The sequence below is a fragment of the Leptopilina boulardi genome, unplaced genomic scaffold (assembly GCF_019393585.1).
Source record: "Leptopilina boulardi isolate dan_hultmark-lab unplaced genomic scaffold, ZJU_Lbou_2.1 LbouV2_392, whole genome shotgun sequence".
Taxonomy (NCBI): Eukaryota; Metazoa; Arthropoda; class Insecta; order Hymenoptera; family Figitidae; genus Leptopilina; species Leptopilina boulardi.
This window is the reverse complement of record NW_026137965.1, coordinates 342,016-366,398: the sequence shown is the minus strand read 5'-3', so window position 1 is coordinate 366,398 and position 24,383 is coordinate 342,016. Positions and strand designations below refer to the sequence as shown.

The 24,383-nt window shown below is 29.9% G+C and overlaps 1 protein-coding gene across 5 annotated transcripts in view; it reads right to left on the bottom strand.

Annotated features, from left to right (window-relative positions):
• The window catches only part of LOC127288626 (uncharacterized), a 72,687-nt gene extending 56,633 nt beyond the window's left edge, over nt 1-16,054 (bottom strand). For 2 of the 5 annotated variants that reach the window (XR_007844067.1, XR_007844065.1), the window contains exons 1-4: nt 15,769-16,054; nt 15,362-15,498; nt 14,771-15,019; nt 14,450-14,683 (exon numbers count right to left, since the gene is read on the bottom strand). Coding sequence is in view for 1 of the 5 variants with exons in the window: in XM_051316204.1 (XP_051172161.1) it covers nt 14,450-14,494 (45 nt within the window). In the remaining 4 variants the exon portion in view is untranslated. Of the gene's footprint in view, nt 1-6,741; nt 8,816-9,570; nt 9,885-10,007; nt 10,255-14,449; nt 14,684-14,770; nt 15,020-15,361; nt 15,499-15,768 lie in introns of those variants that run through there. The other 3 variants (XR_007844066.1, XR_007844068.1, XM_051316204.1) reach the window with 3 other exon arrangements.
• Nucleotides 16,055-24,383: the final 8,329 nt, after the last annotated feature.

The window sequence follows — 24,383 nt, the reverse complement described above, 5'->3', positions numbered from 1 at the left end:
AATGTCAACTCACACACGCGCGCGCGGACGTTTTCTAAAAACATCATTTTTGAACTCCTGGTGTCAAATTGTATCGAAATATGTGAAAAATATTATCCTCTACGGAGGAAGCAAAATATCGAAAAAATAAATAAATAAATTAGTTCAATTGTTCAAACACTAAATATTCAATGCTTTGAGGGGTTGCTGATTATGATTATGAAGTTAAAATCAAAAAATTCAAAATGTCGGATCCAATATGACCAACGATTATTTTTAAATTCATGGAATTCACTTGAAACTTTTAACTCGGGGGTTTTTGGGGTCGCTGATTATTACGAATCCAAAGTTAGTTTTTTAATATTCAATATAGTGGATCCAATATGGCGGACAATTTTTTAAAACTCATGGAATTCACTCTTAACTTTTTACTTGGTAATTTTTAGGGTCGCTGATTACAAAACCAAAATCAGTTTTTCTGAATACACGGAAAAACTTTGTGAATCATTTTTTGTTAAACTCGCTACTAAATTTTAATAAACTTGTGACTAAATTTAGAAAAATGTGAAAACTTAATTAATACAAGTGTTTTTAATAAAAGATGATACACAAAGTCTTTCCGTGTATAAAATATTGGACCTAACATGGTTACCAAAATTATTAAAAATTTACCAGGCTCTCTTGAAAGTTGTGACTCAGGGGTTTTTCGGGGACTCTGATTATGAATTGTAACTGAAGTTTAAAAATTCAAAATATCGGGTCTAAGAAGACGCAAAAAAAATTTTAAAATTAATAGATTTTTATTAATCTTTTCATCTCGTTGTTTTTGTGTGGCCGATTACGAAACTGACATCAAATTTGTAATCAGTAACCTCAAAAATACCCGAGTCATAAGTGTCAATCAAATCTGTTAAATTGTTATAAAATTGGTTTGCATAATTTTAGAACCCGCCATTTGAAATTCTTAAATTCATTTTCGTAATCAGCGACTCCATAAATCTCAAAGTAAAAAGTTTCGTGATAAATCTGACAATTTTTAATTTTTGCATAAGCTATATTAGACCTGCCATTTTGTGTTTCGAAAAACCGTCCTCGAATTTGTGATCAGCAACCCCAAAAACCCACGAGTAATAAATTTTAAGCGAATTATGTAAGAGGGAATAATAATAATAATAATAATTTTTGAGTAAAAGTGAAAGTTGTAGTGAAAAATTTTTGAATGAGTGAGAGTGAGGGTGAGAGTGAGAGAGAAAAATATTTGAGTGAGAGTAAAAGTGAGATTGAAAAATTTGAGTGAGAGTGAGAAAGAAAAATTTTTGATTGAGAGTGAGAGCGAGAGTGAGAGTGAGAGAGAAAAATTTTTGAGTGAGAGTGAGGGTGAGAGTTACGTGAACGCACCCCAGGTAAGTTGACTAAATAATTAAATTAAACATTCGTTTAAGTTTTATGGCAAAAGTGGACTGAAAATTTAATTTAAATATTCAGGCAATTTTTGCGACGAACATTTCCTGAAAATTTAAATTACATTTTCAGAAAATAAAAATAAATAATATTTAAGAAGTATTATTAATAATAATAATAATAATAATAAGAAGAATAGATCATTATTATTATTGTTGTATTAATTTATATTAATAGTTATTAATTATTATTATTATTAATTATTAGTTATTAATTATCGGAGGACAATAAAAAAAATTTTTTTTTTTTGGGAATAAAAATAAAATAAATAAGTTTCAACATCGTTGCTCTGCTTTGATGCTTTGTTTCACATTGAATCAAGTATTGCATGCTTGATAAACAACAATTTTTGAAAACAAATTGGGGTGTGCTGGGGATTGAACCTACGTTCGCCGCACGCTAGCTAAAGACCCTAACCACTACACTACAGATATCTGGCTGAAAAAAAAATCTTCCACACACTCTACAACTTAGTGATAGACAAGTGATCCTACTTATCGACTCAAAAGGGCGGGCTAATTTAAAAAGGTTTTCACGGAGATATTTCAATATTCCAAATATTTACATTGTAGATGAATATAAAATTTGAAAGTGTATCGAAATAATACTGTAAAATATTTTTATAAAGGTCACATGAATGAACGTAGGTTCAATCCCCAGCACACCCCAATTTGTTTTCAAAAATTGTTGTTTATCAAGCATGCAATACTTGATTCAATGTGAAACAAAGCATCAAAGCAGAGCAACGATGTTGAAACTTATTTATTTTATTTTTATTCCCAAAAAAAAAAATTTTTTTTATTGTCCTCCGATAATTAATAACTAATAATTAATAATAATAATAATTAATAACTATTAATATAAATTAATACAACAATAATAATAATGATCTATTATTATTATTATTATTATTATTAATACTTCTTAAATATCATTTATTTTTATTTTCTGAAAATGTAATTTAAATTTTCAGGAAATGTTCGTCGCAAAAATTGCCTGAATATTTAAGTTAAATTTTCAGTCCACTTTTGCTATAAAACTTAAACGAATGTTTAATTTAATTATTTAGTCAACTTACCTGCTAAACATTTAACGAACATTTAATTTCAATGTTTATTCAAGTTTCGAACTAAACATTTAACGAACATTTAATTTCAATGTTTATTTAACTTTTCTGATGAACATTTAAGGAATATTTAATTTAAATGTTTACTCAGCTGTCCTGATAAACATTTAACGAATATTTAATTTAAATGTTTACTCAACTTTCCCGATAAACATTTATTCATGGCGGACATTTTAATACTTATGCAACCTTTACTTAAGTTTGCAATTAAACATTGCGAACATTGCAGTTAAAGCTTTAATAAATGTTTACGAAACTTTCAGTGCTGTGTGGGTAGGGTGATGGAGCAATTCTAATTACGGATTCGTGTTCAGCGTCGAAAAACCTATGCGGTCTCAGAAATAAAAAAAAATGAAAATCTGTTGCACAGTGTATTTAAACAACTTTGAAACAATTTTCATTTCTGGCAACTGGCATACAGATATTTAAAGACACTAAAAACCAAAAAATGAAGTTGCCAGAAATGCACCTTATCAGTGCAATTTTATCAATTTTCTTGCGACTTTATCGACTTCTGGCAAGGTCAAATTGCTGACTTAGACTTCTGGCAATAATTTTACGTAATTTCTACTATTAATATCTACTACCGCATACCAAGTTTCAGACTTGCACCTCATCATTTTTTTTCATCAAAAAATTTGCATCTTTTACCTCCCACCCCCACTTCCAGTGACCAAAGCGCCTTCTGGCGGCAAGGTTATGTGTTATCTATAAAAAAGGAAGGCTTTTATACAAAAACTTTTCTTGCACCTTATCGTTGCCAATTTTCGTATCCAGCTCTCCGTCTATTGGCGATTCAAACAGCTACACTAGCGCCACAGTTGAACTAATTTAGGCGTGACTCGCTCTGTAGCACTCCATGTGTTTTAAATTATTTTTTTTTATTTAACGCTTAAAAATAATTTTACAAACGCAATAAAAATATCAGAATAATTAAATAATTTGAAATAAACAGTCAAAACAGAGACTGCTTTAGAGCGAGTCACGCCTAAATTAGTTCAACTGTGGCGCTAGTGTAGCTGTTTGAATCGCCAATAATGCACGAGCGTAAAAATAAGAAACGAATCAATCCTTTGAAGAAGGATTCAGTACTGTAATAACAAATTTAATAGAGAATTAACCTAATCATAACTTAGTTAATGAAAATAAGGTCAGTTAATACTGATTAATGTCGAATAGTGCTAATAGTGTTGGACGCAGTCGTACGCTATCAAACGTGGTCGAAGATGGTCGAACGACTCCATGTCACCGCAATCGTCGTTCTGAATTGTTTAATTTTTGATACATAAATATAAAGTTTAAGTAATGTTTATCGAAAATATAACTTCATGTCAACAATATTATGTTACTGGCGTAAATAATAACCTAAAAATTTGCGTAATCTATGAAATGCGTAATTAACTGTTGTTTTAATTTATTAATTGCTATAATTCAATTTAAATTTATTTACTAAACTAATATATATTAAGAATATTTTTATTTACTTAGCAGACATGAAAGTTTTTAAACTATCTGAGTTGCAAATGTGACTCAATGCAAAGAATCATTTTAAGGTTACGTTTGTGTCAGTATTGATTTTGTTTGATTTTTTCCCTATTGTGTAAAATTAGTTAAATTATATTCTAATAAATATTTTTATTTAATGCAGACTTATCAAAAGAAGAACTTTTTTTAAAGTAGGCCTTGAAAGTTCCAAAATAATAATTATTACGTTCTAAAATTTTTATTTCTTTTTTTAGTTTAATTATTGATATGCTACAGTTGTGAATTTAAAGATTAAGTTAACATACCTGACATTTCGTCTGCCTTTAACAATGGAAACTGTACTTCCGATGAATTGCTTAAAGAAAAATTTCGCTCACACTTTTGGAAAAAAATACAAAATACTTTGAGATGATCTGTACCACGGTATGTTCAGAACATTAAGAGATATAACAATTTGGATAATCCTCTGTCATTCCGTGGAATTAATGATAAAGTTATTGTCGAAATTAAAAAATTTGCTAGAACGACCATGCTAACCTTGATTAAAGATAAAGAAAATGATTTCAAAGAATATTACGGTATATTCTATAAAAGCCAGAAAATTTCGAGTTTGTGATTGGTGATAAAGTACTTTTATTACGATTAGATCAATTTGTTAATTCTAAACCATTAGAATATTGAGGAGAGAACCAAGAAGAAAAATTTGGTAATACAATGCGCACAGATCATTCCAATAATGAAATTTTAAATAAAGGAGAAATAAGCATAATTAAAATAGACACAGAAGTTGAGAAGAAAAAATTACAGCGAATAATTTAAAGTAATTTTCATAAATGTGATGTATGTGATTCAATTTGTCAATTGTTTGACGAAAATGTGATGATCAACTTATCTACCACGAAAGATGATAAAACAAATTGTGTAATTTACGAGGCAAGTGTTATGTGTCCTACTTGTTCAATCGAAGTGAAGTTTAAGAAGATGGTTGAAAAAACAAATATCAAAAAACGATGGATAATTTCTAACTTAATTCGCCATATAAAAAAGCATTCTGAGACTACAAATGATCACCAACAGAATAGCGAGCAGAATGATCAGTTTCCACAGTTCTCAACCAATACAGGAACCTCGCTAGGAAACAGAATATCAAGTTACATTTCTGAAGATAATTTTTATAATCGCGATTCAGTGGGACAAGAAAATTTTGGGACAACCAATCATCATTCGAATAATTATTATTCAAATAATCCGACAACCATAATGGGACACTCATTAACTGTGCTTTCTTCATTAGGAAACGTTCCGAGGGAATAGCTAGTCGAGGTTGTCTCCGGATTAACTACCTTGACAATTCTAACAATGTCCGTCAAAAATGTATTGAAAATGAAGCAATTATTACTATTGCAAGTATTAACGCTCATGATAATGATTTAATTGTAGAAAAAAAATTATCTTTTTTAGAAATGGTCATCCAATGTGCTACAGCAAAGTTAGAAACAAAAAGGAATGGATTCAGGTTTTAAAAATCATTAAAACTGTTTTCAACCTACCTTTTTATCATAGGTGGGCGTATTTTGTATGAAACTCTGGCGGCGAATTTACCTCTTCCTTCACTTCGTATCATCAATAGAACAATTAACTCTTATTTTGTTTCTCTAATAGAAGGAACATGTCGAGCAATAGAATTAAAGACTTTCTTGGACTCAAGAATCTTACTGCCTTTCGTTTGGTTAAGTGAAGATGCAACACACATTACAGGACGCGTGCAGTACGATCCACAAACAAATCAACTGGTTGGATTTGTCTTGCCATTCAATATCCATGGTATGCCGATAACATTTTTTTAATGCTACTTCTGTTAAAGCAATTGAAAATCATTTTAACAGCAATTCAACAGGTTCTTCATTATATACAATTAAGGCTCAACCATTGCAACGGGACGCTCCTTGCTTCTGTCTTTGCTTATTTGGTACAGATAATAAATTTAAAAGTGAAGACGTCGTAAATCGTTGGAATTATATGATAAAAAAACTTCAAGAACTTGGAATAACTGTGGTGGAAATATCTTCAGATGGAGATTCAAGATTGATAAACGCTATGAGGATTAAAACAACATTAGGCATAAAAACGCCTACCTTCGAAGCAGTCTCCGATAATTTAAAAATTTCAGAATTTCACGCAAATAAGCTACTAAATTTTATATGCAAGCAAGATACAGTTCACATTGGCGGCAAATTAAAATCCAGGTTGTTAAAACCTTTAATTATATTGCCGTTGGGAAATTTTATGATTTCATCTGGACATCCGGCGAAGCCTGCAAAGGCTTATCATCTGGGTTTCCAAAGACAAACATTTTACGAACTAAAAAATTAAAATATTTATCAATGTATTTGTCACCACAGAAGAAAATCAAGTATTTTAGCAAAAATTAATCAAAATTTTTTTTTTAATTTATTTTTGAATGAAGCTGCACAAGACGAAATGTTTATAATTTATCGAAAAATTGTTTTAAAAAATAATTTTTGACAAATACACCAAGTATTGTTTTAAATTGAAATATTTATTCATTGCTGAAATTCTTTTAAAATTTCAGTCAATATTGAATTTTTTTTAAATAATTGAATATTGGAAGATCTACAATAATTTTATGTTAGATTAGGTTAAGTCAATAAGACACAAAATATCTGATAGTTTAAACGTTTATTAAAGGAGTTCTCTGTACAACGTCTAGAGATAGAATGAATAGCGCGTCGCAACAGTCGCGCATGTAAAAGAGAAAAGCAGGGCCGTAACCAGAGAAATCTAATAGGAGTATTTAAGTGCAACGTATTCGGCATGACATGTCGACAAGGCAACGTAAGATTTCTTATGTGTTCTCCAAGAGATTGTGTCACCATACAATTTAATCAAGAAACCACAGGTTGTTAAGGAATTTTTACAATACCCAAAACTCGCATCCGAAAATGCTCGAATTCCCTCTGTCTCGCTTGAAAATTTTAGACTGATTGATTTTGTTCCTTTCAAGTACCTAAAAACTCTTTTCACCATTTTCCAATCTTCTTCTGTAGGGTTTACTTGATGTCTGCTTAAAACATTTACTGCATATGAAATATCTAGTCTGGTTGAACCAGCCAAATATAGCGGACTTCCCACAGCTTCCCTGAAAGGAAATTTTTCCTTTGTTTCAGTTGCCTTCAAGATCTCGTCGTTGTATTAGCAATTTGACATACCTCGCAATCTCTAATTGCTTCATCAAACTTAGCTCAGTTTAGTTCAATATTGTCCCGAAATTTTTTCTGTAAGGCTTTTAAATATTCTAATGAAGCATGGCCAAAACGAACATGCCACAATAAGGCTTTGTTATTTTTAACAAACTTTTAATTAAAAACCAAATTCGAAGATTCTTCTTCACTCAGTTCTATTATGGGTAGTTCATTAACATTATGAAACTCTCCATCCCAAATAGTGAAATCAAAATTTGATTGTTCATAAGGAACGTTTTTTGTTTTTATTTTCTCATCCGAAATAGATACGTTTTCACAGTTCTCATCTTCATGTTTCATATTTTCGAAATTTTCTTTTACGATCTCATCTATTACCATCTTTTCTAAGTCTACTACTTGTGTACTCGATTCTTTTCTAATACTTTCTCTAAGTAATTTCTCATTAGTTGCAACGCTTCTTGTATTATATCTTTTAAATTCCAAAGTGTCCTTGGCCAAGTTCGCAAAACATTTTTTATTATAAATTTTAAACTTTTTCTCGTCATCAAACGTGCTTTTGTTCACTTCTAATTCAATGATCCAAAATGGTCTTTTATATACTCCTGATAAAAACGTTTCATGAGAAGTGGGATCAAAAATATCAATTTTCTCATTGTCTAAGTAAACACTAAGACCCATTTCTACAAATTTTCTCAGAGACAGCAAATTTTCTTTCAATGTTTTCGCAAATATTACCCTGTCAAATTCTAATATCTTCTCATCTTTTAATTTGATTTCGACAGTGCCAACTCCCTCCGTTTTCAAGTCGGCTAACCTGTCTTTGTTCGCACATTTAATTACACCTAAATTTGACTCATCTAAATTTTTAAATATTATTTTCGAATGCGTTAAATGCTCAGTCGCACCTGAGTCTGCTAAAAATTCAATCAAAATATCATCACCATTTCAGTTATAAATAGATTCATTATTTGCATATATAAAATTACAATCAACCTTCATTGAACATTCATTTGAATTATATACACATTCTAATAACTCACATTTCTGATTCTTTTTCTCAAATCGTTTTTCCTCGTTTTTTTTGATTGGCTGCTTTGTTGTTATATTTATTTTCAACACTTCTATTTCGATTAGATACTCCTCTGTAATTACCTCTTGCCCTACCTCTAACACTATAACTACCTCGTCCTCTTTTCGGAGCATTGTCATATTAGAAATTTGACTTTCTTTTGTTTCTTCGTCTTACATTGTTAAAGGGTCTTGTATTAAAATCAACATTAGACTTACTAAATTTGGAGTTACCCTTGTTGGAACCACGTCCTGATGAAGTGCTAGTTGAGGTGTAAGGGCAATCTGCTGCTATGTGGTTTCCAAATGTGTTACAATTATAACACAGGTAACCCTTCCCTTTATTTGGACACTGTGCGCCGATATGTCCTAACGAATGACATTCGTAGCATCGAATTTTTTCATTTTTCGCTAATAGTGCAGCTTTCACGTCTTTTAACTCGCCATTTGGCTGCTTTTTATTGGCCTTATCCTGTAAAACAATTAACTTTAGCTCGTCGTAACTAATGCTTTTACCTTTGGTGTTTTTTGAAACAAAAAAATGGTTTGAATAGTTGGAACTGAAATCATAACTGCGTTGTAGAACGCATCTCTTTTCTCGTCATCTGATAGATGTGTTACACCTGGAGAGTTCTCATAGTTTCGTATAGTATCTTCAAACTTCTCACAGAATTCACCTGCAGTTGACTTGCCAATAATATACTGCATGCTGTGTATCTGTTTGCGTACTGTATGTGAATTTACATTCACTTCGCACCTCTTAATTTCTTTTAATTTTTTCAATATTTCTGCAGGGTCCTTCAAATGCATTACCTTTGAGTGATAATTCTGATCAATATGGTTGATCAGAATATCACGAACTTTGAATATTTGTTCCTGCAAAATCTCCTTATTTGTAACAATATTATCAATGTTGTCGTCAACATCATGCAGCAGACCACAAGCTCTCAACTCTGATGAGAAATAATCATAAAAGTGTTCGTACTTTAAATTAGCTGTTAATTTGTAATCCCTCTTAAAACTATTTCCCTTATTAACTATTTCAAGTTTTAATGTTTCATTTAAATTGTTAATTTTTTTACTTTGATTTTCATTATTATTTATATTTGTTTTGTTTTGATCAGATTGATTAAATTGTTCCTGAAAAACTTTTATTACTTTATTTCTGAAACTTGAGCTCTCCCCCGGTGCAATCACTTCTTCAGCAACTTCATTAGAGTTACTTACGTTTCTTATTTTTGTTCTTTCGTACTCATCTTTATCTAATTATCTCATCTTATTTTGCATTGATTTGTACATTGCAGACAAGGATTTAGTAGTTTCGTTACTCATGATAACTTGACTGCTATACTCATCTTTAATTACAGTAAACAGTTCCTGTATTTTGCATTGACACTCTCTGAATTTTTTTCCTTCTTTGGCTTCTAATCTCACAACTTGAGGAATGCTTTTAATGACATTGCTAGTTGATTCACAAAAATCTTTCATTGTTCTGATAAGTTCGCTCATCTTATTTTCCTGATGTTAAAAGCGTCTCTGGACTGAAATGTCACATTTTCTAAAATTCTCAATTTTTTCATTGTTAGTTCTTAAAATATTATTATTTTTTTTAAATAATTTAGGATCATATTGAATAGGAATATTTTCAATTATTTTAGGTTTACCTGAACTCATTTTATTACTTAATTCTTTTAACACATCTTCTTTTGATAAAATTTTCTCATCTTCATCGCATCTTTCTTTCATAACCTCATCTCCTTTAGTCCCATTTTTATCTGCGTCACTCATCTCGTAATCATCGACTATCTCATCTGATTTCTCATTTGTCTCTTCTTCAACTTCACCCGAGTGAAACTCTTCATTCTCGTCCGTAACCAGAGAAATCTAATAGGAGTATGGAAGTGTACGCTTCTATCCAACATTATAAGATTCGTAAAAATAATTAAATTTCAGGTGATTTGAAATTAAAAATTTTGAAAATATTTTAATGAATGAAAAACTTTATATAAATGTAACGGGTTTAACATCCGTTCCTAGCACTAAATAAGTTTGTAAAGATAATTAATTGAAAAATTTGAAAACAATTAATATTTTTAAAGAATTTGATTACAACAAAATAAACAAAATTTATACTGAAAAATGTTTTCTTAAATTTTTTTTGAAAAAAAAGTTTAAAAAAAAGTTTAGAATATCTAAAAATTTTGTTCTAAAAAAATTAAAAACTGAAATTATTTTAAAATGTAAGAAATAGAATTTTTTCATAATTATACTTATTTTTATATGTACACTGAGAGAAGAAAAGCACGGAATCTGAAATGGAGAGGGAATATTGAGGGAATATTCCTCGGTGACATTCATAGAATATTCCAGTGACATTAAGGGGATATTCAGGTGATATTGTGGAAATATTCCAGTGATATTGAGGGAATATTCCACGGTTACATTGAATTTTTTTTAAAATGTGTTTTTAATCTTCCTGCTTATTCAAATAACAATTTATAACATATTTCTATTATTTCAACACTTAAAAAAAATTCAATATAACCGTGGAATATTCCCTTAATATATATATTGCATAAACTTTATTATAACCTATTCAATTAGGAACAATTATTATTTATAATAATATATTTCCTACAGATCAGAAGTGGGATACTTCTCGCGTGACGATACTGCGAGTGGTTTCTGATAGAGTTTAACAAATCATTTTTTTTAACTGTTCTTGATTTAGGTGAAATATCAGAATCGTTATTATTTGAAACAGTAAAAAAAAAGTCTAGTGACAAACATTCAAGGAGACATCGGTCTAAAGACCGTGACTGTAAAGATTCATCTTCACGGCGATCTAAGGCAAAAGACGATAGAAGACAAAAATCAAGTAGTTCCAAGAAGCGAAAATATCGCAGAAGTCATTCATCAGAATCTCGAGAGGACCGTGCTGCACGCCATGAGACAATGAATAGAAGTCGATCATGGAGTAGAAGTCGATCAAGGAGCAGGTCAGCGAACAAGAGAATCACTAATTCACAAAAGGGTGAGTTCGATTTTGCAAAACTAACTGAACTGCTTACGGCAATTGTTAAATCAGGCAGTAGTAAAACGAATAAATATTTAAATGACAAATTATTACCGGATTTTTATCCTGAGAAAAAAGATTTGTCAGCTGCGAAATGGTTAGATAAAATAAACGTGTTCGCGTTGATGTATGATTGGGATGACTCTCATAAGATATACTTAGCTTCTGTAAAATTAAAAGGAATTGCAAAAAGTTGGTACGATGGTCTTAAAATCGCACCAGTCAATTGGGAATCTTTTACGGTGACTATTTTCAAGCAATTTTCAGGGGATGAAAATTTTTAGAAGCTTTTTGAATTTGCAGGTCAATATAAAAGTACACCGGGTCAGTCTTACTTATCATATTGTTTTGAAAAAATTAAAAGAATTAATCGCTTAAATTTAGATATTCTAGAACAAAAAGTTGTTGAATTTGTCATTTACGAAATTCATGACGAGCAAATTCGAACAAGTTTAAAGACTGCAGAAAAAAAACAATAGCCGAGTTAAGTCAATGTTTGGGCTCTTTGACAGTTGAGGAGATTAAAGAAACAAAGAAACACAAAGAAGGGTTAGATAATAAACGTTTTGTAAAACACGATAAATATAAAAAGCCATTTAAATCCTATGGTCCGGATGAATCTTATAATTGCGGAGAAAAAGGACATAGGAAAAATCGTTGTCCTCAGTTAAAACATAATGAAACAAATAAAGTAGAAAGTAGTAAGCATAAAGATACGAAACCAGAATCTGTTAAATCTTCCTTTGACAAACCCTCTAAGGATAAAACAAAATGCAATTATTGCGGTACAGGATGTCATTTAGAAAAAGAATGCTACAAAAAAAGAAATAAAGAAAAAAGAGAGGGTACAGCATGACTAGAGTCCAACGGGGGGTCTGTTCAAGTGGAGGCATCGACTCCCGAGGTATTAGAAGTTGTGTCGAGTAAAGTAAACAAGCCATTAAAAACATGTGTTTTAGATTCGAAAGAAAGAATATGTACAGTAGATTTGGAAAGTGATTGTTCAATAATTCGGGAAAGTATAGCTCGAGAACTGAACCTGAAGCTTAAAAAACAATTCATACTCTTACAGGATTTAATCATGCACTTGTCACTCCAATTGCAAAATCGAAAATTAAAATTAGCATTGACGAAATTCCTTTTAAAATAAATGTATTCATTGTTCAGGATAATCAACTCGCTAAATAAAGAAATTTTAATTGGTAGAAATGTTTTGCTTAAGTCGGAAACGAAAGCAATATCGAATTGTACTGGCGTAACGTTTACTTTAGACGACTCAAATAAAATGAGTAATACATTAGATGTAGAGATGGTCGATGTGGAGCGTGTAAAGCCCATACAAGAAGCAGATATTAAATGCGAAAATCTCGATTTAGAAACTAAAGAACAATTAATATCTTTGTTAAATAAATATCGTAAAACTGTGTCATTTAATATTAAAGAACTAGGAAAAACTAGTGCTACAGAAATGAAAATCGAATTAATGTCTGATACGCCAGTTCTTCATGCTCCTTATCGATTGTCTCTCTCCGACCGAAAAATAGTCAAAGAAATACTTGAAGAATTAGAGGAGCATAACATCATTCGTTAGAGTAATGCACCATACGCGAGTCCTATAATACTTCTTAAAAAGAAAAACGGGGAATGGCGAGTAGGGATAGATTACAGAGCACTTAATAAAATAACTAAACGCATTCAATATCCATTGCCACTAATTGATGATCATATAGATCAGCTAAAAAGAAGAAGCTTTCAATAAATTGAAGGATATTCTTTGCACTCAACCTCTGCTCCAATATCCAGATTTTACGAAAGATTTTATTGTAACAACAGACGCCTCTCAATACGGTATTGGTGGCGTTCTGAGTCAAAATTTCGATGGAAAAATTCTGCCCGTTGCGTACACATCCAGAATCCTTATAAATGCGGAAATAAATTATTCTACGATCGAAAAAGAACTTCTCGGAATTTTATTTTCAGTAGAATCTTTTAGGCCGTATTTATTTGGAAGAAGTTTTAAAATTCAAAGCGATCATCAACCCTTGATATGGCTTCACAACATGAAAAATCCCAATTCAAGATTACTCCGATGGCGACATCGTTTGAGTGAATACGATCACGGTATCGAGTATATTAAAGGTACAAAAAACACTGGAGCAGATGCATTGTCCCGTAATCCATGTGACATTACTGATGAAATACTGTACGGTCTACAAAAGGACATTACTTTTAATGACGAAGTTGATCCAATGGAAATTGATCCTACTCCACAGCATAAGGTGAACGATACACCTATGCATTCCACCCTTACAATTGACGAAATTGAAAGTAATGCTCGATTAGAGGCAGTATTTCTCAACATTCATTGGCCGGACAATGCAGATGACCAAAAATATTTTGGTAAAAATAAACCAAAATTTTTGCAAAATGACGATTTTGCAAATTGGAAATCTTGTGAGAATCTTGAGGCCACTGAAACTATTATTTATATTAGCAATATCGATAAGAAAAATTTATCTGATTCCGATGGAGTCATTGACCTTGAGGATCACAAAGTGAACTGCAGTCACGAGATTAAAATCAATCATCTTGATTCCGATAAGGTCATTGATTTCGAGGATCAAAGTGTGGACTGCAGCCATGAATGGACGATTCGAAATAGTTCGTTGGTCCATGAGAATAACGAGATTCTCAAATCCGATTGCGGAGAATCGGATATTAAAGGTGGTGGGAATCTCACAAGTACTGTACAAAATTGTATTGAAATTGATCAAATTAATAAAAAAATTTTAGACAGTGATCTTGATTTAGATTTCAACTTTGAGCGATGCGAGACCTGCTATCCATTACAAGACAAATCAAATTCTCATTCTTCCCAAAATAACAATTTTTCTTGTATTAAAATTTCCAAAGAAAATTTGTACATGCGCGATGATAATCTAGCAATTTTCATTCCTGCGGACAGAAAATTAACGACAGAAACAAACAGACAGTTAATTGATAACAATAGAATGGTAATTGATGACTTACTAAAAGCTGACGAAAACTTGATGGAAGTTGGTAACGCAATCGCATTCAAACATGAAAATTCCTTTATTTTCAATTTAGTTGTGAAGCCAACATTCGATTCCAAAATTGAATTTTCAGATATATCCTCATCTCTTCTAGGATTGAAATTCAGTATGGATGAATTGAAAATAAATTCAGTCAGCATTTCTCGTGTTGGTAACGGATTGAATCGTGTATCATGGCCTACTGTGGAATCTGAAATAAAAAGGATTTTTGGCAATGATAATTATTCAATCACAATCTGCTACGCTGAGGTAGAGATACCACACGAAAATGACATACCCGGTATTATTAGCGAATATCATTCTTCTACTTCAGGTGGCCACAAAGGCGCAATAAAAACCTTGGAAAGAATAAAAGAAAATTTTTATTGGCCCAATATGCGAAATTCTATCCGAGATTTCGTTAGAAATTGTGAAGCTTGTAAATTAAACAAGCTTGTCCGAGTAAAAACCCGACAACCTATGTCCATTACAGATACTCCATCCGAAGCATTCGAGAAAATTGAAATGGACATCGTTGGTCCGTTACCTGAAACAGAAAAGGGTAATAAATATATCCTGACGATCCAGGATAATTTGACCAAATATTCTCTGGCTATTCCTCTGCGAAGAATAGATTCCGTTTCAATTGCGAATGCTTTGGCCGAAAATTTCATCGCAAAGCACGGATGTCCCAAAAGTATGCACACAGACCAAGGACGAGATTTCACGAGCAAATTAATGAGTAATCTTTGTAAAATTCTCAAGATTAAAAAACTCTGCTCAACAGCGTTCCATCCACAGTCCTTGGGTTCCTTAGAGCGCAGTCATCATGTATTAATCTAATATCTAAAAAATTATTGTGATAAAGATAACTGGGACAGATGGGTACCTTACGCGATTTTCTCGTACAATACATCCAGACATGAAGGCACTGGATACACCCCTCATGAACTCATTTTTGGTAAAAGTGCTCGACTTCCTTCTGAATTTGCAAAAAGGAATTTGCCCATGACGTTCGATTTGTTTCTGAAAACATTATCAGAAAAAATTATCGAAACACAAAAAACAGCAAAAGACAAACTTCATGCAGCGAAAGAAAAGGCGAAACATTATTATGATCTAAAATTAAATTCACAAAGTTTTGAATTAGACGATCTCGTTTATTTGCAGAAAAACGACAGGAAAACAAAATTGGACCCAGAGTATTCAGACCCATATAAAATTATAAAAATTTTAGATGATAATAATGTTGAGCTTCAAATAAGTCAAAATAAAACGAAAATTGTTCACACTAACCTTCTTCGACCACAAGCTTTAAAAATTTTCTAATTAATAAGTTTGAAAGTAAATAAAAATTTTACCAGTGAAAAAAAAAAAAAAAAAACAGAAAATTTTTGTTTCACGTCACAGCTACATTTAATTATGCTGGCTGCTCCTTTTCATTGGGGGATGAGTGATTCATGAGCAACTTTATTTTTGCTCAAAATACTATTATTCCACCACATAAAACACAATTTTCGTTATTATTTAACAATTTCTTAACACTGCTGATAGTCGACAAAGTTTTCACGACACATAACCTAAATTCGATGTCCCTTTAAACTTACGTACAGTACACATGTTCATTCACCTGAACTCACTTGTTCAGCTGTCGTCTGCTATTGCAACATTAAGCACCTTTTACAGGTTGCGCAATAACGTTCGCTTGTGAACTTGTCCAAGTGACCGCGCATAGTTCGATTGTAATTTCATTTTAAAAATTAAAGTAAATAAAATGTAAATCATGTAAATATTAAACTTACAATCCATAATTAATACTTTAATTTTAAATTAATTTTCTAACAAAAAATTTTCATTAAGGGGAAAGGTGTTACGATCGACTATATTCTCGATCGGGTTTTAGAACGATATATCGAATCAGATATCGACGATGTATCGGACAAATAAATTTAAATAATTTAATGTTTAAAATTACTTAATATTAAACGAAATAAAATCTTTTCTAAAAAATGTTCTCACGATTGACTTTCTGAAATATAACACTTCAGAAAATCAGAAAAATACCATGACTAATTCTGTCACGGTTTAATTTGGTCCCACATCTCAAATTCACTTTCTAAAGTAAACAACTTTCAAGATATCCACAAAATAAAACAAGTAAATAATGTTAAAGAAATTCATTCTCGAATTTCCCTCTTAAAATCTTAAACCCTTAAAAGCCATAAAAATCTATCGAGATTTTATGATCCTTCTCTCCGCGGGACACTACACATGTGTTGACCAGACGTGGAATCTCGAGTCGCAAAATCGAGAAAGTCACGTTCTGGTATAACAAAGAAATCTTCCTTAACGGAGACGGCTTTGTATTATTTTATAATTATTTATATAAATTCCATATCAGAATATCATCTTCTCTATAGCATCTATATTATATCAACATTGTACGAACGGGTGTTTCATAAATTATAATTCGCATTAAATATATTTTGTAATTAATCATAATATTTTATTATTAATTAATTAATAATAAAATAGCTTATAAATTTATATAGCAAAATAATAATAATATTTTAATTATTATTAATTGGATTAAATACGAATTTATACGTAAATATCAATTGTAGTGTGATAACGTATGTCAGATATGTGAATGTTCATGTTTATATGATAACGCATATAAACATGATATCTATAAGTATATCTAGAATTAAAAAGTGCATAGTGCAGTGCGGCTGAATGCATCGCCTCGTAGATGCATCGAACTATAGTTGCGACATGCGCAAAGGACACTTACTAGATCTTAGAGCTGAGTCGGACTTCACAGCGAAGATCTCCGTTCTAGTATAGTCAGTCTTAAGATATTTGTACTCCTGGTTGGATCTATGCTCTTGGATCCAATCCTCTGTATATTGAACTTATCAAATAAATACCAAGGGTTTTATTCTAACTTGCGAACGATAAATAATTAATTATCCTTTTAATTATTAATTTGTCGTTCTCAATTAGAGGATTTTTCCCTCCGTTAAACGGAATTTAATATTCTTATTATTTCAAATTCCCGCTTTCTTTTTGAAGAATTCAACTAAGGTTGAATCCGAGAATTACTTAGACAAGTAGCGCTTGCGCGAATTAAATATTGGCTTGGCACGTAACATATGATAACATATTAGAAACAGAAGTACACACAGATGCAAGCGCAGTCGGTGTAGGTGCTATGTTAATTCAGAAAACGCGTTGTAGCTTACTACAGTAAAAAAACAACACCAGAAGAACAATAATACCATTCCTACGATTTGGAATCTTTGGCAGTATTTTTAGCCTTGAAACACTTTCGTATCTATTTAATTGGCATTAAATTCACCATAGTCACAGATTGCATCGCGATAAGAGCCACAGCAAATAAAAAAGATATTCACCTTCGAGAAAATAAATTTATTTCCTTAAATTACGTTACAAAACCAAATTTTATTTAGTATAATCATATTTCCCGTACCCTCTAAGTGAAAATTGTAGTTGACGCGAATTTTTATTTAAATTTATATTTTTTTACCAAAAAATTAGTGTAAATCGCAATGAATTTGAAGAAAAATTGAAAGTGTTTAACAGTGGTCAAAAAAGTAATCGAAACGCTTGGAATAAAAAACGTTTATTGGAAGTGACACAAGTACTTTTAGAATCCGAAGAAGTAAACAACGAAAAGCAGTTCATTTTATCACTGTTCGAAAATTTATGAAATTGTTAAACTTGGTGGTGAAAATCATATAATTTTAAAACGCAAACAAGAAAAAGATCCATTAATTTATGTCATTGCGATCGAGGATTATTACGACAAATTACTGGAGAGCCAACCATGTTCAAATAAATAATTAAAATTTAATTTAACTTAACCAATAAATAATAATTAACATTTAAAAATGTTTCTTTCAGTAAACCCGAAAAAATTTTTCTCCGTATTCTATATAAACTATAATATATAATTCAATTTCTATGTGTGTTAACCATTTTCTTCTATTTGCCGACACAGCTTTTGGCAAATAGCTAAATGACTAGTCACTTAGCTAAATGTCAAATCTATTCAGGCAAATAGACGAATTTAATCATTTTCCAAGTCCATTCGTCTAACTTGTGCGATTTAGCTAAACGCCTAGGCTTCTAGCTAAATGGCGAATTCTTCTAATTGCCTACGACATATATATGAACAAATTAAATATGACAACCTTTGAGTTGTTAATACATAACCTCAAAAAAATAAAAATAAATAAATGGATACGTAAAAAAATACATATAAACAGAAATTAAATAAATAATTAGGTACATATAAAAATAAATATGGCTCAAAATTTCTGAAGTGGGCCACTAATTTTTCGATGGCGAGATTTTTATAAGTCATATCAATAATTTTATAGTATTTTCGTATCAAAATAAGATCCTAAAGTTATATTGCAAAATTTTAATTTTTTTAAGAGTTATTGTTTAAACAATTTTTAAGCAGCCAATTAGTAAAAAAAGCTTTTCTACGGTTCCATTTGATGGATTTTGCTGAAATTTGGTGTGAGTAATGTACAATAACCATGCTTTCAAATAAAAAAAATTTGTTTCATTTTGTTCATAATTTGTTGAAAATAGCAACAATTATTATAAACAAATGAAAATTTATTAACCTTCTGCGCCTAATTTCGTATTTTTTCTTGTCAATTATGATTCCCTATTTTATCACGAGTATTTTAAAAAAAAAGTCAGTATATTGCATTAGGTCAAAAGTTATTAATATATTTGTGATCGCGGTCCGAGAACTAAGTGGAACGCCGCGCCGGACGAATACGCTGAAACACGTTAGAACACGAGCGCGCTCTTGGACCTTGCTGTTCTTTTGAGTGCATGTGTACAATTTAATTTTTAAATTCATATTTATTTGTAATTTCCCTTACTATTAAAAAATTATATCTGCATAATATTTAATAATTTTTCTATTTGTACAGAATATTTTGTATACGTAAGTATTTTAAATGCCTATTCGTTCATGAGTATTTTAAAGTTTATTGTTTATGAAAATTATAACCTTATATCACAAATATTTTTCACACTCTGCTTCTATTTCTCATGAAAAATAAAAATGCCGTCACCAAATGTATGCTGCAACCCCTTGTTAAAGAAAAATCATAGACGTGTGATGAAAAACCTTAATTTAGTGACTGAAAAATTTGATAAAAAATTTACTAATCTTGTCGGGAAGTATATTTGCACGTCATGTAACTTTATTAATAATAATAACAATAATTCTTATTAATTATTATAATACGATAATAACAATAATTATTATTAATTATTATTATTATTATTAAATTTATATGACGGCAAATATACTTCCCGACAAGATTAGTAAATTTTTTATCAAATTTTTCAGTCACTAAATTAAGGTTTTAAATTTGTATTATTATTATTAATTATTATTATTATTATTAATAACGAACGAATAGGCATTTAAAATACTTACGTATACAAAATATTCTGTACAAATAGAAAAATTATTAAATATTATGCAGATATAATTTTTTAATAGTAAGGGAAATTACAAATAAATATGAATTTAAAAATTAAATTATACACATGCACTCAAAAGAACAGCAAGGTCCAAGAGCGCGCTCGTGTTCTAACGTGTTTCAACGTATTCGTCCGGCGCGGCGTTCCATTTAGTTCTCGGACCGCGATCACAAATATATTAATAACTTTTGACCTAATGCAATATACTGACTTTTATTTAAAATACTCGTGATAAAATAGGGAATCATAATTGACAAGAAAAAATACGAAATTAGGTGCAGAAGGTTAATAAATTTTCATTTGTTTATAATAATTGTTGCTATTTTCAACAAATTATGAACAAAATGAAACAAATTTTTTTTATTTGAAAGCATGGTTATTGTACATTACTCATACCAAATTTCAGCAAAATCCATCAAATGGAACCGTAGAAAAGCTTTTTTTACTAATTGGCTGCTTAAAAATTGTTTAAACAATAACTCTTAAAAAAATTAAAATTTTGCAATATAACTTTAGGATCTTATTTTGATACGAAAATACTATAAAATTATTGATATGACTTATAAAAATCTCGCCATCGAAAAATTAGTGGCCCACTTCAGAAATTTTGAGCCATATAAGAAAAAATTCTATTTCTTACATTTTAAAATAATTTCAATGTTTAATTTTTTTTTTAGAACAAAATTTTTAGTTTTTCTAAACTTCAGATGTCCAGCAGCTTTTCAAAAAAATTTAGAAAAAAAAAATTTTGTATAAATTTTGTTCGAAGTTCGCCTAAACTCCTTCCAACAACAAAAAACCATAATTTTTCAATTAAATATTTTCAAAAATTGTAATTCAATATTCGATTATTTAAATAAATTCAATATTGACTGAAATTAAAAAAAAATTCAGTAATTCAATTTAAAACAATACTTGATGTATCTGTCAAAAATTATTTTTTAAACATTTTTTCGATAAATTATAAACGAGAAACATTTCGTCTTGTGCAGCTTCATTCAAAGATAAATTAAAACATAACTTTTAATTAATTTTTGATAAAATATATGATTTTATTCTGCGGTGACAAATACATTGATAAATATTTTAATTTTTTAGTTCGGAAAATAATCTATGAAATAATGATATATTTCTAGACTGTTTAATTAGTTGCATTTTTTAAAATTTTCAAAAACTCCCAAGCAATAGTGCATGGAATACAATCTATAGAACACGATTGAAAACGATTGGATATAATAAGAAAGTCAATCGTTTTCAGTTGTAAGAATACGATTAAGAAACACGATTGAAGACAATAGAAATTTCTTTCCTATTATTTTCAATCGTTTTCAATCAATTTTTTCTAGAAGGGAGATTATGTCATGACGAACAGGGACATTTTGCACTTGAAAGAACTCTAGAAAAAATACAAGAACATTATTGGTTTAAAAGTATGAGAAAATTTGTTTCAAAATACGTAAAATATTGCCTTAATTGTTTATATTATAAAAATCCTTCTGGACGAAAACCCGGATTATTACATCCAATCGAAAAGATATTTATCCCTTTTCATACAATTCACCTTGATCATGTTAGACCATTCATTCGCAGTGACAAAAACAATACTGAAATTCTTACAATTGTAGATGCTTTTACTAAATTTTGTAATTTGGAGCCTGTTGGAAATAACGAATGAATCGTACAGTTCTTGAATCACATGCAGCTATCTGTGGCAGTTAAGACGAGAAATCATAGGACAAGTACATAAAGAAAGTACAGAGTGCGATCAATTATTCCACATATAGAACAACTCGGAGATCACCAACTGAATTATTAATGGGGTACAAACCACGCAGCATGGCCAATGCGAAATTAATTGCCAGTATCCAAGAAAAAGTAGATCAAATTGATTTACAAAAAATGAGAGCTGATGCAATGGCGTCTACAGAAAGCGAACAGTTGGAACAGAAAAAAAGATTTGACTCTCGGAGATTCAAACCACCAAAATATGAAGTCGGAGATGTTGTCATGGTGAAGGCGAATCCTGTCGCTACTGGGAAAAGCAAGAAGTTGGCAACTAAGGGCCTTTCAAAGTTACTGCAGTCCTGCCAAACGACAGGTATGAAGTGCATGATCTTCGAGACCTGAAAAAATCACCCAATCATCGCAGTGTTGTGGCGCTAGACAGCTTACGTAGGTGGATAACCTTTGATGCCACTCAGTAAGAGGGTGAGTGAAAAATAAACAAATAACTTGTATATTTGCCAAGTTTAACACTTTTAGGTAAAGAAATGGTCAACCTTTTACCGGAAAGAGTGTTAGGCGGAGACAGGGACCAAGATAGTTGAATGTAGTTCAACTAGGGTCATGTCAGGTATTTCTAGGAATGACAAGTGGTCAAACCCAACTTTTGTTTGTTTTTTTAGAGATATAAGTAATATGTTCATGTAATCAAAAATCAAAAATGACTGTACAAAAAAATTAGAGATTAGGACTTAAAAACTTACGTAATTATAGAGAAATTAACATTTACAATGTGATAAAATAAAGAAAGACTGAATTTTAGGTATAGGTAATGTTATTAATATATTTCAGATAATATTGTACTAAAAATTAATGTACGACTTCATTAAAAACTTAATTGCGCTTAATTGGTTGAGTAGAAACAATATATTTTAGAAAATGTATTAATTTCCTGTATTGTTTGTACTTAAAATTATACCTATTTAATTGTATAAATTTACATTACAATACAGTATTTATTTTAAATTATTAAGTAAATATACTAAATATAATTAATTATATAGTTAAAAATTTATATATAGTTATGAAATTTATAATTTATATTTTTAAATAACAATAATAATTTCTAAAATTCAGATACGAAAAAGTTACGAAATTAACGTCAAATAGTGCGCGAATGATTAAAATCAAAGCATCACAATAGATTCAGTGTAACGAGCAAATAGTGTAAATAGTGTGAAATAATGAAAATACTGTATTCTAATGCTCATGTAGATAAAAATGTACTGAAATAGTGTAGTATATGCGCAAAACGTTACTTTAACGTGGAAATCAGCTGCAATCGCTAGGAATCAGATGAAATCAAGTCCCAGTAAAAAAGGATTTTTTGAGATAGCTGTTCGGACAATTGAGCAAGCCGTTTGCTCAATTGTCTAAAATGCATTCGGACAATTGGAGTGTTCGTTCAATTGTCCAATGCATTATGTCCAATCATCCGCAATATTTCTCGTGTATAAAAAGCTGCTAAAATAATATGAAAAACTATTGAAACATTGAAAAAACGGTAGAAAATGCATAATTCTTTATATATACAGAAAAAGAAAGTATAAAAATACCTCGATCGAGAAAAAGGAAAGAATTATCCGAAAAATCACTTTTTAACTGACAGTATACTGCTGTACTTGACATTTTATGGGTAAAGAAGAAAAGATTATGATAATGAGTGACACTTCATTATAGACTTTCAATATTTGTCGAATAGTAAAATATAATGATATTTCTATTCATTCTTAAATTATATATATATATTTTTTTTATTTCTAACAATTTTTAAAATTTTATCTATTTGATGTATAATTATAATACATAGGTATTATAATACATAATATAAATAATATTAATATAATATTATTAATTAATAATAATATATAATTATACTTATGTACTAAATAATTTCAAATAATTAAATTAATTTTAAATAATTAAACTAATTTTTAATTTAATTAATTTAATTAAAATTTAAATAAAAATATTTAAATTAGTACTAAAAAAATATAAACATATAATAAAAACATAACAATAAATGAAATATAAAGGGAAGAAAATTTTTAATTCAATTAATTCAATAATTATACCTTTTTTAAAAAATTATAAAGAAATCTACTATTATATTTTACCATTCGACAAATATTGAGAGTCGATAATGAAGTGTCACTCATTATCATAATCGTCTCTTTTATACCCATAAAATGTCAAGTACTGTCAGTTAAAAAGTGATTTTTCGGAAAACTCTTTCCTTTTCCTCGATCGAGGTATTTTTATACTTTCTTTTTCTGTATATATCAAGAATTATGCATTTTCTACCGTTTTTTCAATGTTTCAATAGTTTTTCATATTATATATTATATATTAATAAAGGCCTTTTGTTTTCCAGAGTTTTATTAATCGTTAATTCAAGCATTTTTATTTTGGGTTTTATAATGCCCTATGATTATGTAAGTAAAGAAATACAATTTTTTAATTTATAATATCAATAAGTAAAAATAACTTTTTTTTTTGAATCTGCATTTCATGATGATTCCACAGAATTATAATTTGATATAAAAAACTTAATTTCGATAAATATAGCATAGATCTAACATGAAGAA